This window comes from Lissotriton helveticus, chromosome 7 (assembly GCF_964261635.1).
Source record: "Lissotriton helveticus chromosome 7, aLisHel1.1, whole genome shotgun sequence".
NCBI lineage: Eukaryota > Metazoa > Chordata > Amphibia > Caudata > Salamandridae > Lissotriton > Lissotriton helveticus.
This window is the reverse complement of record NC_136068.1, coordinates 54,592,674-54,607,971: the sequence shown is the minus strand read 5'-3', so window position 1 is coordinate 54,607,971 and position 15,298 is coordinate 54,592,674. Positions and strand designations below refer to the sequence as shown.

Sequence of the window (15,298 nt, the reverse complement as noted above, 5' to 3'; positions counted from 1 at the left end):
TTGAATTGATTATGTTATAGGACTGTACAGAATATTAATGCCATAACTAACAGTATACGTCAGCAGACTGCATTTGGACTGGCTAATACATGCTCATGTTGACAGTGTGTCTCCAGTCCTTGTGTGATGCGGTAGCCAAGGAATTGTGTCTCGCTTGTGCTTGTGGAATGTGGGAACTAATAGCCCATCTTTCTGTTGGTGACACTGTGCCAGAGGTGTCACTTCAACTCATAGTTAACACTTTAGAGATGGAATCTAGAGATACTACTTCCTAGACTTACGGCCTGATTATGAGTTTGGCGGTCCAATTGCCCAAACGTCGCGGCTTCCAGAAGAGTTTACCGCTGGGCCCGCAGTGTGCCTGCGGTGGTCTTGCAGCTGTAATCAATGGTATTCCATATTTACCGATGCCGGTGTGTATATTTCGACTGTACATGGGTCGAATGTCCACATATGCATGATACATGTGGAAAAATACCATCTAACATTGCCAGAGTAGGACCCATATGTGGGCAGTCCAGTCAATGGGTACATGGTACAAAACAAACTTGCATGTATATCGCTGCACACAGGGTCATATTCTTTGGGGTGAAGATGCTGCTGTGGAGGGGAAACCTGGAGAAAGGGATCCAGGTCGAACTTTGATGGGAAGAACAGGAGAGGGGTGAGTATGAACCCCAAATCCTTCGATTCCGCTGCCTCGAAACTGGCAGTCCCACCACCGGGGTCTTAAAGCCAACTCGAATTATGGACGGCGGTGAAACGTCTCTGTACTGTCCTATGGCAGCTGCTTTTCCCCGACCATAGGTGCAGCGGTCTGCATTGTGCTGGCTGTATTGGCGGTTCACCCGTGGTCTTTCCAACAGTGTTCCGACAATCTTGTAATACTGTTGTTGGACCACCAGGGCCGCTGCAGGTTGGACCGCAACCGCGGGTACGGCGGTTCAAGGACCACCGAACTTGTAATCAGGCACTTAGTCTATGTAATCTTGAGGTAGCCATTTTAGAGAAAATTCATGTTATTCACATAAAATTGACTGGCTTGCTTAATATGATAATGTCTGGATGGATAAAGTACACATCACAGTCAGACTCCATTGTAACTTGGCACCTCATTTATAACTTTTACTACTACCCAGCAGCGTGCTACTCATTTTATCAGTCTCGGATGCATGAAAGACAGACCTTGCCATTTCAGAACTTGAAACCAAGAATTGTGGTTATTTGAAGAGACTAAGATCCAACTCATACTGTGCTAGAAGTGGAACAAGGAGGTCTTCCTTTAAGATGATCGAAGAATCTCTGTTATATATCAGAATTTTTGGATCTTGCTGAGTTCGGTCTCACCACCAACCACTGCGGTTCTACATCAGTCCATGCCATCCCCACCCTCCTGATCCTTACCGGCTGGGATAGCGCCTCACTCACCTGTATCACCCGGTTTGTATTTAGGTCTGTCTGTCTGGATATAGCCGCGGGTCAGGGTTTGCTGTAGCAGAACCTTCTTGGCTTTCTCAAAGTTGAAGGTGCTCCCATGGCCCTCCACATGCACAGATGCCACCTCTTCCGGTGGGCTATCAGGGGCCGGGACCTGAGAGCAGAAACAAGAGGAACCACTTACTGGCACACAGGTGTGAGGAGGACTCCATGAAGGGCAAGGCTGGTGGGAGTGTCTTATCCAGAGCTTTATGTGAAAACTAATATTGAAACACACACTCCAGCAATGTTAGAAAGGCAAATCTAAAAGCATGTAAAGGCAAAGAAAATGCATCTTTGAATGTATTGGTCACAATGAACATGGAACAGGTTGATCCCTCTTCATGATGTCTCTTCACAAGACCCCCCTTTCCAAGAAGGTTTACATTCACTTGGGTCTTTTTAGCTCCATTATAAATAACAAACATGTCTTCAATTACCAATTGTAGCAAAATGAATAGCAACATAAAACATAACGTCATTACACACAGCAGATAGGACATATTATCTTGAAAGGGAACAAAGACAGCAAATGAAGAACCAGGATCATGAAAGTGTGAAGGGTAAAGACAAAAGATTTAAATAAGTAACACAAGAGTTATCCGTTAGTAGCTGCATCTTGGAAAAAGAAAAGCAGGGCCAAGACTACAGTTTTCAAAATGTATTACAAATGCGCACTAGACAGAATCAAGCATCTGAAAAACAAAACCACCAATTACGTAAAAAAACGTTTTTACCAATCCTAGCCTCCTAATTTTAACCTCTGGGTGAAAGTAAATTTGGTCACAAACTTTTTTCCACTTCCTCTTTTGTCTTTATCTTTTATCACAATTTCCTATCTTTCTTCCTCCTTCTTTCTCTTTTCTGCCTTTCTCTTTCGTGCTCGAGGTAAAGGTTTCACAATGAAAAATAAATCCCAGTGGCCCCAAAATGAGCGCTTATGTCCACTGCTAGCAACCACCTGCAGAAGTTAAGCACGGATGTATGATTTAACCACTACTCCCTAAACCACGAATTCCTTAGCCACTATGGCTAAACAACAATCAATCCCAAACCACTACTTTTTTTATGACGAGTTCCTAAACCACGAAAAAATATTTACATTGCTCATTACACATTGACACCATATTTTTTTTTAATCATTATGTTTGTCATTTTTTTATTAGAATTCTAATAGATTATTTTAAACATTGTATTTGTGGGGGGAGACCCCCCACGCCCTCCATCTTCCCTTTTTGGCTGAGACTCGAGCATTTCTATTAGCGCTGTGCCTCCTGACCTTGCTACAAAGCTGGCAGGATGAAAGCTGACTGCATGACCCTGTGCTCCTCAGAGCCCGCCTGCCTGCAGTGCTGAGTGAATCATGCCAGGGGTCAATGAACTTGTCAGGTCAGGGGGTGCGAAGGGTAGTGACGTACCATGCAGAGTGTTTCTCTGGAGCAAGGAGTTTTGGAAATGTGGAATGTCAGGCCTTGGCAGTCTTAGATCGTTCGTTGTTTAAAATAGTCGTGGTTCTGCAAAGTCGTTGTTAAGGATTGTTCGTGGTTCTGACTTCGTGATTCAGGTAACTCGTAATTAAAACTTCGTGCTTAATGTTGTTTTCCGTTAAGCCCTGCTTAATTACTACTGCTATAGGCAGCTTCATCTACATTTAATTCAGATATTCAATGGGTCTATTACAATGTTATAACCTTTACCTCGTCAGTCCTTATTCTGTCTCCCAACTCAAACTTGACCTAAGCCTAACCCCACCTTTAACCGTTATCATAACTTCAACTTAACCCTCCTGTCTTTACTTTAACTGAAGCTCTCAACCTAATGCTAGTGCTTTCCCTTAGCACTGGACCCACTCACAAACGCGAAGGGGTCCCCAAGGGACCTCTTCCCCTTTGTGAATGTACGTAAAGATGTTTTTTAAGAGCAGGCAGTGGTCCATGGGACCACTGCCTGATCTTGAAAAAAGATAACTTTCCATTATTCATTTTTAAATGCAACCCATTTTCCATTAAAGAAAATGGGTGGTATTTAATAAAAATGATTGCTTCATTTAAAAGCAATCACAGACATGGTGGTCTGCTGACCCCAGCAGGCTACCATTACTGTGATTTTTGCGATTCCGGGCTGCAAATCGCGACCTGCCTCATTAATATTAATGAGGTAGGTTGATTTGCGACCCATTAGCTAAATGAAGCTCATGAAGTTTCATGCATTCAAAGAGCAATTACCTAATTGCGATTTGCAGAAAATAGCAATTAGGTAATCACTATTTGAAATAATGATACATGTGGGACTAAGTCGTGAAGGGGTTGGGAGCGGTAAAAACAAGGTAGAAATGGAATGGAGAATGAAGCTTAAATGTATGAGCCCATACCGCAGTCTGTCTCAACAGGAAGTTAAAAACTCAACTTCCTCCAGATGAGCTGTTCTGTCCTTCAACTCAGCATATAAGCACAGAATATTGGGGCACATCATTAGAGTAGCAGTGGTCATGGGTATGGATTCCATGCTCCTAAATATGGGGGGGTGGGGGGTAGCACATTACAAGTGCATGGAAGGCAGGCGGAGGTACATCTCAACTGGGGGTTTGGCACTGGTAGGCGGTGGTCACCCCCTCATCACCCGGTACATTACTAATTTTGACACATGGTTAGTCATCATCCATGGAAGCAGTTTAATGAGAGAAGAGCTCAGGTGGGGTGAACAGAAACTGCTGTTTCTGACCCCCCCGCCCAGACAAAAATGTAATCAGAGGATCCTAAGAGTGGGGCTCAAACATTAAATGCCTACTGGTGTAAAAAGCCATGGTAGGAGTTAATTAATCTCCGTGTGTTCTTTCTTCTTTACAAATCTCCAACACTTCGGGCCCGATTCACAGAACTAACTTAAGACAAAATCCTAAACTTACTACTTTTGGTATTCACAGAAGTTAGGATTTTGTCTTAAGTTTGTCTTAAGACAGACTTAAGACAGACTTAAGTTAGGATTTTGTCTTAAGCCAGTCTAGTCTGTCTTAAGACAAACTTAAGACAAAATCCTAACTTCTGTGAATACCAAAAGTAGTAAGTTTAGGATTTTGTCTTAAGTTAGTTCTTTGAATCGGGACCAGCAAGTCTCTGTGCATAGTTCATTAGACTGTTCCCTTATTTGGCTCTCTTTTCCCTGTCTTCCTACCCAGTCCCAAGATCTGTCCCTTGTGATTGTCTTTCATTTTCATAACAAGTGTTACATGTTTATCAACAAACAACAAAGTGATGGAAGGAATGCTTGAAACAATCTCAGTCACTGGCAACCACTAAGGGCTTCATTCCGGTCCATCGGTTTTTGCCCACTATGCCACTCTTGACATGGCCTTGCCAAATACAAATCAGCCTTAGTGGGCTTTAAAAGGCACATTCCAAAAATTCAATCTTGGAAAAAAGTCAAATCAGAGTTCCAAAGTTAGAAGGTTGTTTTGGAAAGTGTGTGCTTGTAAAAAGGTCACGGACAACTGATGAACAAAGATCCTTAAGTATTGCCCGGCGGTGTCGCCACTTGAACCCACAGAATATTAATCAATGAAGAGGCAGGCGCTGGAGACGGGAAGGCAGGAAACAAGGTTTATTCTCTCCGGAGGAGAACACATCAGTTCGGACAGCAAGTATCGTCACGAGGTGCTCTAACCGCATCTCTGAGGCCTGGCCTCTTATACACAGTTTATGAATTTTATTGCAGGTAACACATTCTTGCAATGCTTTGAAGTATGAAAGGACATCCTCGGAATCTCCCCTTAAGGCCCGTTCCCACACACATTTACAGTTGAAGTCCCCACCCCGGTCACAATAGGTGACGATTCTCGCGCAGCTGGACATTCCGCCGATTCACGGAATGTGGGGGGTTGATCGGATCTCATAGGGTGGGGGCTTTGATCAACTCGAGGGTCCTTTAATGGGGGAAGCTTCCTACTGTACGGGGGGGGCAATAAACAGTATCCGCAGGGCCAGGTGGCGGCCTGGGAACGAGGAAGACAAACGGGCACGCAGGAAAGGGGGTTTGTATCAAAGGGCCTGGGACCATGAAAGGAATGAAGGGAGGTGTCGCGCTGGGAACAGGATGGGGTTCCGAGGCAGAGCTGCGCTGAAGAGGGGTTTACGACTCAAGGCATGTGAGAGCGGGGGGGTTGTCAGCGCGCGGGGGGGGTGCCTGCGAGGTTGAGGGAGAGAGAGAGACGCGCTGGCTATCAGCGAGGGGCAGGGAGGCCATGGTGCTCAAAATGGCTGCCGCTTACGTGCACGGATAGGTTCAAGAAGAGCAAGATGGCGCCGATAATGTTGACGTTTGCAGCCTAACTTTTAACAGTCCTCCCTTTTCAACATATCTAGCCAACTTGCCTACTCAATGTCAATCTTCATCAAATTCCTAACCTCGGCATCATATAATGCTCCCATGCGTTCGTTTCCAAAGTCCACAGTCTTAGGGCAAAGACAATTTGTACATAATGAACACAGAGGTGGCAGACATTGAATTCCTAAGCATAGACCGCATATTACAACTACAGGAATCAGGATAATGGTGAACAGTCTCCAGCCCCAGTTCTTAACGGTGTTCCAGAACCAACCACTAAGCGACCATTCTTCCTGTTCCTGGTGGACTTCTGAAGAGAGTCTGTGAAGATGTTCGATGGCTTTGTACACTGAGGGTGAGTTGTCCGGTATGTATGTACAGCAGCTGGACCCAATAATGCGGCATGCTCCACCACGGTCCGCAAGAACCACATCTAGGACAAGGCGGTTCTGGAGGGCCACCAAGCGGACCGCTTGAAGCTCGGCGGTGTTGTTAGCAAAGATACCAGCTGTGATGTTCATTGTTGTCTCAACTGCCTGAGTCAGATGTCGGATGGCACGGCTGTTTGCCATCGGGCCCCAGAGGGGAACAAGTCCCTTCATAGCATCGAGAAACTGCGCTCCTGTTGAGTCGGCTTGCTCAATGTCCTTGGCTCGTTTTTGTCTATGGTGATTCGCTGGGGCCACATAAGTCGGAGGAAGGATGAAGGAGATGAAACAAGTGCCCCCCCAGCCATTGGGGAGCCAGGTGTAGGCCTTTGTGCCGCAGACGAAATACATGTTTGGGGACGACACAAAGGAAGGTGGATCCATGGAGTCCAATGTCCTGGTAAAACGGCAAGCACTGCGACCCACCAGCTGTGTCCCACGTCCTTCTATGCACATGTGGCCTGTGACGTTGATGACTGATAGGGCCACAGTCAGAGTGGCGGCCGTTCGTTTCCGCAGGTAGGAGAAGGTGGGTCTGGTTAGATTGTTGAACACCTGCATTTCAATTCGTTCTTTAGCAGGGATGTCCATGTGGACTGAGTCGTTGGAGGTCTGCGGGCAGAAGTGTGTCTTTGTTTTGTTTCGCCAGACCCCGTGGAAGAAATGCGTTACGGTTTTGCTGGAGGTGGCATTATCCTTATAGCTTTCTTGCAGGAGGATCAGCCAAGCAAGGCAGGAGCCATGAACTGAGAAGGGTGAAGGGATGAATGGTATCGAGTGTCCAGTGGCGTGGGGTAGCAACCCACAGATCCAACAGTTGGTGGCATTGGTGGCGAGATTGTGCTGGTGAAGTAGCTGTACGAAAGAGTTATTCCAAAACTCCTTTCGCCTCTCTCTGAGTTGAGGAGAGAGCGAAATCAGATAATGTTCCTTCATGGTGGTAGGCTGAGCAGTGGTCAGGAATGTTTCGTGAGCAGGTGCATTTTCTTCCACAATCCAGAGTGTGGTCATGAGGAGAAAGCAGAAAAGGATTGTGATGAAGAGTGCAATTGTCTTTGAGCTGTGGAGTCTGTCTGTTCTTGGGTTTTTGTAGTGGGTATTTCCTGTTGCCTCTATCATCTTCTTATTTGGCGCTTCCATCATCTTCTTATCTGGCGCTTCCATCATCTTCATCTTCAAGGTGCTCGGTAGTGGGCAGAACCACAGACTTAGTTTAGCTTCTCTCCAGGTAACCCTTGGTTGCTTTGGGTCACCGTTCTGAGATTCAACTTAGTTTGTGGTCTACTTAGCCGAAGCTCCCTCCTTTCGACGCAGGAAATACCCTTCTCTGGATGGCACAGAGGGATCAGAGAATTTTGAAAGTTCAAGTGCTTCGGTATCAGGATAGCAGGTTAGCGACGGTCGGTCCTTGTTCAGGAGCTCTTCTTGGTTGTCGATGTTTTCTGTCGTGGCCAGGGTCGAGGAGACCTTCTTACAGTGGTGTGCGTGCAGCCAGTGCCGTTTCCCCTCCACACGAAGAGCCGTCCGGGTGGTGATTAACACTTGCCAGGGGCCCGTCCACCGGGGTTCCAAACTCTTCGACCGCTGAAAGTTTCGGATCAGCACGAAATCCCCAGGTTGGATGGCGTGACCCGGACCCCTGGAAGCATCGGGGATGGCCTGCTGCACCTGCTGATGAATGACAGACAGAGTTTCAGTCAATTTATACAGATAATCAGACATTAGGACGTCCGGGACGTCATGAATGGAAGTTGGTTTCGGTGCTGACCAGACACTCATGGGTCGGCCGAAAACAACTTCATCAGGTGTTAAATGATGTTTGGTGGGGGTGGAACGCATCGATAGCAATGCCAGTGGGAGGGCGTCCGGCCATTTCAGACCCGTGGTAGCCACTATCTTGGCCAGTTTAAGCTTTAGTGTGGCATTGTGTCGCTCAACAAGTCCGGCAGACTGGGGGTGGAAGACTGCGTGGAACTTCTGTTTGATGCCCAACCCCTTTAAGATGAGTTGGATGACTTCGGCTATGAAGTGGGGGCCATTATCGCTCCATAAAATACGACAAGGCCGTAACGGGGGAAAAACTCCTTTAACAGTACTTTTGCAGTGGCCATAGCAGTGTTGTCGCGGGTTGGGTATGCTTCCACCCATTTGCTAAATGCGCATACCACAACAAGTACATATTTCAGGCCTTGGCATCTGTCTAGCTGGATGTAGTCCATCTGCAGGACTTCGAACGGGTGATCTGGGACCCCAAATCCTCCCCGGGGTACTACAGTTCCTTTCCCGGTTTTGTGTTGCAGGCATATCAAGCACTGTTGGACCAGACGTTTGGCGGAGTCTGTGATTTTATCATTGTGCCAAACTCTGGAGACAAGTTCAATCATGGGGGCTGATCCTATGTGGGCAGGGGAGTGTGCCATAGTCAGTATGGGAATCAGGTACGAGTCAGGTAGCAACCATTTGTTCGTGTCTCTTGTCCGCCAGCAGCCTTCGTCATCTTTTAATCCCACCCGGGTCCATTCAGTCAGTTCGTGCTGTGTGCTAGCCATTTGAATGTCTCTGATAGTGTCCCTAGCGTCAGTCCATTTTTCTGCTTGTGACCTGGTCACGTACATATGTGTTGTCGTCCTGTTTTCACCTGTCGTTCGGGCAGTGATGTTGGCTAGTGCATTTCCCTGTCCAATAATGACTGTCACCTTTTTGTGTGCCTGGCATTTGATGACTGCAAGCTTCTTGGGGAGAAGGACAGCTTCGATCAAGGCGGAGACTAGATCCCCGTGCAAAATGGGGGTGCAGTGTGAGGTCAGGAATCCCCTTTCCCTCCAAAGGAGCCCAAAATGGTGAACCACCCCGAAGGCATACTGGCTGTCGGTGTAAATGTTCGCTGTGGTTCCTCCTGCCAGAATGCAGGCTCGTGTCAGGGCAATCAGTTCCGCTGCCTGGGCAGATCGTTGCGTGATGCGGGCTGTCTCGACTACAGTTCGAGCCGTGGTGACTGCATAGGCAGCGGAAGTGGTGCCATCGGGGAGTTTGATGCAAGAACCGTCCACCCACAGCTCTCCGTCAGGGTCAGGGAAAGCCGTGTCTCTGAGGTCAACCCTACTTCTGGTCTGTTCGTCCGTAAGAGTCACGCAGTCATGTACAGGGTGCACATTGGGATCATTCTCTGGTAAGGGTAACAGAGTTGCCGGGTTCAGTGTGGTGCATCTTTTCAGGGTGATATGGGGTGCAAGCAAGGTCAGTTCGTATCCAGTCAGTCGTGCACTCGTCAGATGTTGCGTCTTGGTTTGGTTCAGGAGGGTGTCAACCGCATGGGGTACCAGTACCGTGAGGGAATTCGAGAGCACGATCCCCTCACTCTGTCGGATAGAGATTGCAGCAGCAGCTACAGCTCGAAGGCAGGCAGGCAAGGCTCTGGCTACAGGGTCAAGAGTGGCAGAGAAGTAAGTACACGGTCGTTGCTTTGGGCCAATGGACTGGGTCAGGACAGATAAGGCGCACCCCTCCCTCTCGTGAGTGTAAAGGGAGAAGGGCTTTGCGTAATCGGGGGTACCTAGGACAGGGGCCGAACAAAGGGCATCTCGTAGTTCCGTGAAGGAGGTTTGACACTCAGGGGTCCAAGGGAGTGGGAAGGGGACGTCTTTAGCTAGCAGAGAAAGCAGCGGTTTCACAATGAGGCTAAAGTTCGGTAACCACTGTCGGCAGAAGGAGGTGAGGCCTAGTAGGGAACGAACCTGTTTCTGGGTTTTAGGGACAGGAGTTTCGAGAATGGTTTGGATCCGGTCGGGAGTGAGTTTCCTTCCTTCTTTGGACAAAAGGTGACCTAGGTAAGTGACCTGTGGTTGGCAGAATTGTAACTTCTTTTTGGAGACCTTGTGGCCATTTTCCGCAAGGAAGTGCAGGAGTTGAATGGTGGCTGTAACTGCTAATGGAGTGGTGTCGGCTGCCAAAAGGATGTCATCGACATATTGCACTAACACCACTCCATCGGGTAACTGGACTTGATCCAGTTGTCTCTTGAGGGCCTGGCTGTAGATGCTAGGGCTTTCTGTGTAGCCCTGGGGTGCTCGGCAGAACCTATATGAGCGGGCTTTTAGGGTGAAGCCGAAGAGATATCGGCTGTCTGGGTGGATGGGGATGGAAAAGAATGCGTTTTTGAGGTCAATGACAGTGAAGGTGGTGGCAGTAGAAGGAATCAAAGTCAGGATGGTGGTGATGTCTGAGACCACGGGGTACTGGGGTACCACCACTTTGTTGATCTCTCGTAGGTCAATGATAAAACGGTATGCTTTCTCCTCTCCCTCTCCCTGTTTCTTGATGATGGGCAAAATAGGGCTGTTGCAAACGTTGCTAACCACTTCCTCTACCACTCCTGCGTCTATCAGCGATTGAATAATCTTCACCAATGCCTTCTCGCCCTCGGGCGATATCCGATATTGTGGAAGTTTCGGGAGTGTTGCATCTGGTCGGACAGTAATGTGCACTGGGTCAATCAACATGCGCCCTACGTCCGAATCCGTCTTGGCCCACAGATACGGAGGCAGAGTGTCAAGCAGGGATGTGTCAGCATCGGTGATGGAAAACATGCGTCGGGGAGGGCAATGTCTAAGCAGAACGGGGTTGTCGTAAAGGAAAACTCGAACTCCGTCTTGAGAACATCTGATTGTCGCTCGGAAGTGTTTCAATAAATCAAGTCCCATAATGGCGTCTGGGCTATTGGAGGAAAGCAAAAACGTGGTGTCAGTGGTGTTATTTTCTACGTCAAAGAGGATCGGGGCAGACAAAGGGTTAGTGGAGGGCGTTCCATCGAAACCTGTCGATGTTATAAGTGAGCCAGACAAGGGTGCCCTTGGAATCAGTCGTTTAGATAACGCACTACGTGTTGCGCCAGTGTCTACCAGAAATGGAGACTTTGTACCCAGGACCTTAGCAGTGACGTAAGGGCCTTGCTGGTCAACATAGAGCTCGACTGGATCCCTCCCTTGCCCTTGGCAGTCCTATGCAAAGTTGTGGGCGTCATCGTAGTCAGATTGCTGATATTGGTTCTGCCTGGGTCGATCAAATGTATTCGGTCTGCCTGATCTGTCGTTAGTCGTGTCATTTGGGGGCCCTCGCTGTTGTCCCTTATTCTCGGTCCACTTGCTATGTCCTTGGGGTCTTTGTTTCTGATTATTTCCAGAAGAACTGGGCACTGGGACTTCCAATGGCCAGTTCCTTTGCAGAAAGCACACTGGTCCTCTCTAAGGTCTGTACGTCCACTGTGGGGAGTCAAAGTGCGGTCCTGGGGAAATGCAGCCTTAGGGACGTTCGTCTGATAGTTTCCCCGGTATTGGTCTCGTCCTATAGTCACCCCTTGCAGTTGGGCAATCATCACCCTCTCTTTCAAGTCCTTCTTCTTTTTCTCGGTTGCCCTATCGTTTTCATTTTTCTGATGTTCATAATATTGGGCCATCTGGAGGATAGCCGTAGGTTTGGAGGCTGCCCAACTACTCTCGCTAGCCTGTAGTTTCTGGGAGACCTCCGATGACAGACCCTTAACATAATTCTGGACAAACAGATGGTGTCCGGTTGCAGTGGTCATGTCCTGGCCGCTGTAATCGGAGAACACCGTTTCAAACCGGGAGAAGTATTCCGATACATCCTCCTGGGGTTTCTGGCGACAGGCCGTTACTATCGACCAGTCCACTTTCTTTTCGAGAATCAGGGTTTTTAATTTCTGTACGATTTTATCTGGAAGGTCTAGAATGGATTTCAACGGCTTTTGTCCATTTCCTCGTTGTTTATCAATGTTATCGAGTTGTGACCAGGTATGTCCAAACAACTCAAGGTGGTCGACTTTCCGGATTTGCTTCCACACATCAGCTGGTAGACATAACCCGAAAAACAAGTCGATGTCAGCCAGGGTCATAATCATTGAACCTAGGGCTGTACCCAATTCAGTATAGAAGGCAGTGGGGTTTTTACGTAGGTCAGGCAGAGATTTCCGGAATGTCAGAATCTCTTGCCGGTCCCATGGCTGGTAGACCCAGTTGTACACTACCCTTCCTTTTGCATCTTGGTGGTTTGCATCATCGTTAGTCCCTGCACCTCGGGGAGGAACCCAGTAAGGGGCAGCCTCTCGTATCGGCATCATAGTGTTAGATTGCTCAGTTTGTGGTTCGGTCGCCACGGATGTCGTGGGTTTAGTTCCCGATTCTCGTTCAGTGAGGTGGCGGAAAACCTCAAGCGTACGCGTAAGGAGGTCCGTCACATCACACTCGCCCTCATCCCCGATATCGACCTTCCGGTACAGAGTCGTTAGGCTCTCGGGACCTTTGTCTCGATATCGGTCCTCGTATGCGTTCAAGACATGGTAACACAGTCGTACGGAAAAATGTCGTCTGTGACTCCCTGTATATGAGTTAAACATATCCGTGATGTACTCTTCATCTTCCTTCCTTTCTACCAGTGCCCTTGCTATCTTGTCGATCCCTGCTCGCTCATCTTTGCTTAGTCTGCTTGTTCTTGCAGAACCAAGCCTTCGGGTCTCAGGGTCGCCTAACGTTGTCGTTTGTGTAGTATTTAATACAAGGGGTTCGGCCGGCACAGAGGCCATGGGGGCCGAAGCTGTGGCGCTACCCTCGTTTGTACCTGGGGGTGGTGAGTGCTGTGCTAAGGGTTGGGAAGGGGCATATGGAGGGGGCATGTAGATGGTCGGAGGACCTAACAGCAGATCATCGTTGGCTCGTTGTCTTGAGGGTAAATCAGGGTAGAGCGTGGAGGACGTTCTAACCGGACACTGGCTTGATGTTTCCATTTCTAGTTTCTGTTTGGCTTTCTCTCTTTCCTTTATCTCTCCTTCTAGTTTCTGAGCAGCTAGGTGGGCTGCTTTTCGCAGCTCTTTTCCCAACCTACTCTCAGTTTTCTTTTTACGTTGTTCAGTTTCTTTGCGCCACATGCCGAAACTATCAAGCATAGTGGGCGTTGTCTTGTTTTTACCAAGGGCTGCTTCTAGCGAGTTTATTTTGTCATCATCAAAGGATCCTATCAGTGGCCACTGACTTTCTCGATCCTTTTTCGTATATTTATGCCACAGCTTGTTATAGGCTATAGCGATCAATCCATGCTTCATGAACATGTCCTTATTAGGGGTGCCTTCCAGTGGAGCCGGATGGTCCATCTCTAATAAGCGGTCCGGGCTAAACAGGCTACCAATCAGTGGGGAGAAGACAGACATGACGGTTCACAACGGGGACAAAAGTCAGCACTGCCTATCTTATCACTGCGTGCAAAGACTAGACAGAATATTCCTATTCTACGTTGTTTGCAGGTAGTGAATACCTCATGAACCAATATCAAATAGTCAACGTTCGGTCAATCAAAACAATTCAGTGGGGAGAATAAGTAGGCCCGCAAAGGTCTGCGTTACCTACCCTTTCACTATCTGTAAAAAGGGGGGGGGCTCTTTCCTGTTTGCAGACAGACAATCTCCAGAAAACAGTCAGTGAACAATAGTTCAGGTTCAAATAATTAATCAGTGGGGGAGAAAGATAGGCACGACGGCTGCGTTACCTATCCTTCACTGCTTGCAAAGGGAGAGCCTGTTGTTTCTCCGTTTGCAGACAGCGAATCTCCAAATGAATCAACAAAGAGTAATACTAGTATTTTCTAAACAATTAAACACTCATTTCGCAATTCGTCGTGTTTACACGACCTTACCCGGACCGCATGGACAGTTTCTTGTCTTCCGAATCCAGCGCCCGATCGTCCTCTTTTCTTCATAATCCTCACGGCACTCCTGATGGTTCCCAGTCAGGACCGTAGATCACTCGAGAGAGGTCTGTTCGGAACCAGTGAAGTTCGGATGATCGGCTGTCAGACGAGGGTCTATCGGACAGGTGCACTTCCTGATCGTTGCAGTCGTTCACTCTGTCGTCAGGACCTCTCCCACTGGATCCACGAGTCACTGATGGGCCCCACGTTTGGGACGCCAATTGTAAAAAGGTCACGGACAACTGATGAACAAAGATCCTTAAGTATTGCCCGGCGGTGTCGCCACTTGAACCCACAGAATATTAATCAATGAAGAGGCAGGCGCTGGAGACGGGAAGGCAGGAAACAAGGTTTATTCTCTCCGGAGGAGAACACATCAGTTCGGACAGCAAGTATCGTCACGAGGTGCTCTAACCGCATCTCTGAGGCCTGGCCTCTTATACACAGTTTATGAATTTTATTGCAGGTAACACATTCTTGCAATGCTTTGATGTATGAAAGGACATCCTCGGAATCTCCCCTTCAGGCCCGTTCCCACACACATTTATAGTTGAAGTCCCCACCCCGGTCACAATAGGTGACGATTCTCGCGCAGCTGGACATTCAGCCGATTCACGGAATGTGGGGGTTGATCGGATCTCATAGGGTGGGGGCTTTGATCAACTCGAGGGTCCTTTAATGGGGGAAGCTTCCTACTGTACGGGGGGGGGGCAATAAACAGTATCCGCAGGGCCAGGTGGCGGCCTGGGAACGAGGAAGACAAACGGGCACGCAGGAAAGGGGGTTTGTATCAAAGGGCCTGGGACCATGAAAGGAATGAAGGGAGGTGTCGCGCTGGGAACAGGATGGGGTTCCGAGGCAGAGCTGCGCTGAAGAGGGGTTTACGACTCAAGGCATGTGAGAGCGGGGGGGTTGTCAGCGCGCGGGGGGGGGTGCCTGCGAGGTTGAGGGAGAGAGAGAGACGCGCTGGCTATCAGCGAGGGGCAGGGAGGCCATGGTGCTCAAAATGGCTGCCGCTTACGTGCACGGATGGGTTCAAGAAGAGCAAGATGGCGCCGATAATGTTGACGTTTGCAGCCTAACTTTTAACAGTCCTCCCTTTTCAACATATCTAGCCAACTTGCCTACTCAATGTCAATCTTCATCAAATTCCTAACCTCGGCATCATATAATGCTCCCATGCGTTCGTTTCCAAAGTCCACAGTCTTAGGGCAAAGACAATTTGTACATAATGAACACAGAGGTGGCAGACATTGAATTCCTAAGCATAGACCGCATATTACAACTACAGGAATCAGGATAATGGTGAACAGTCTCCAGCC

The 15,298-nt window shown here is 48.3% G+C and overlaps 1 protein-coding gene across 1 annotated transcript in view; it reads right to left on the bottom strand.

The window, feature by feature from the left end:
- LOC144768022 (alpha-2-macroglobulin-like protein 1) overlaps positions 1-15,298 on the bottom strand; it is a 409,313-nt gene that overhangs the window by 338,494 nt on the left and 55,521 nt on the right. The window contains exon 3 of the mRNA XM_078651420.1: positions 1,429-1,591. Within this exon, the coding sequence (XP_078507546.1) occupies positions 1,429-1,591 (163 nt within the window). The remainder of the gene's footprint in view (positions 1-1,428; positions 1,592-15,298) is intronic.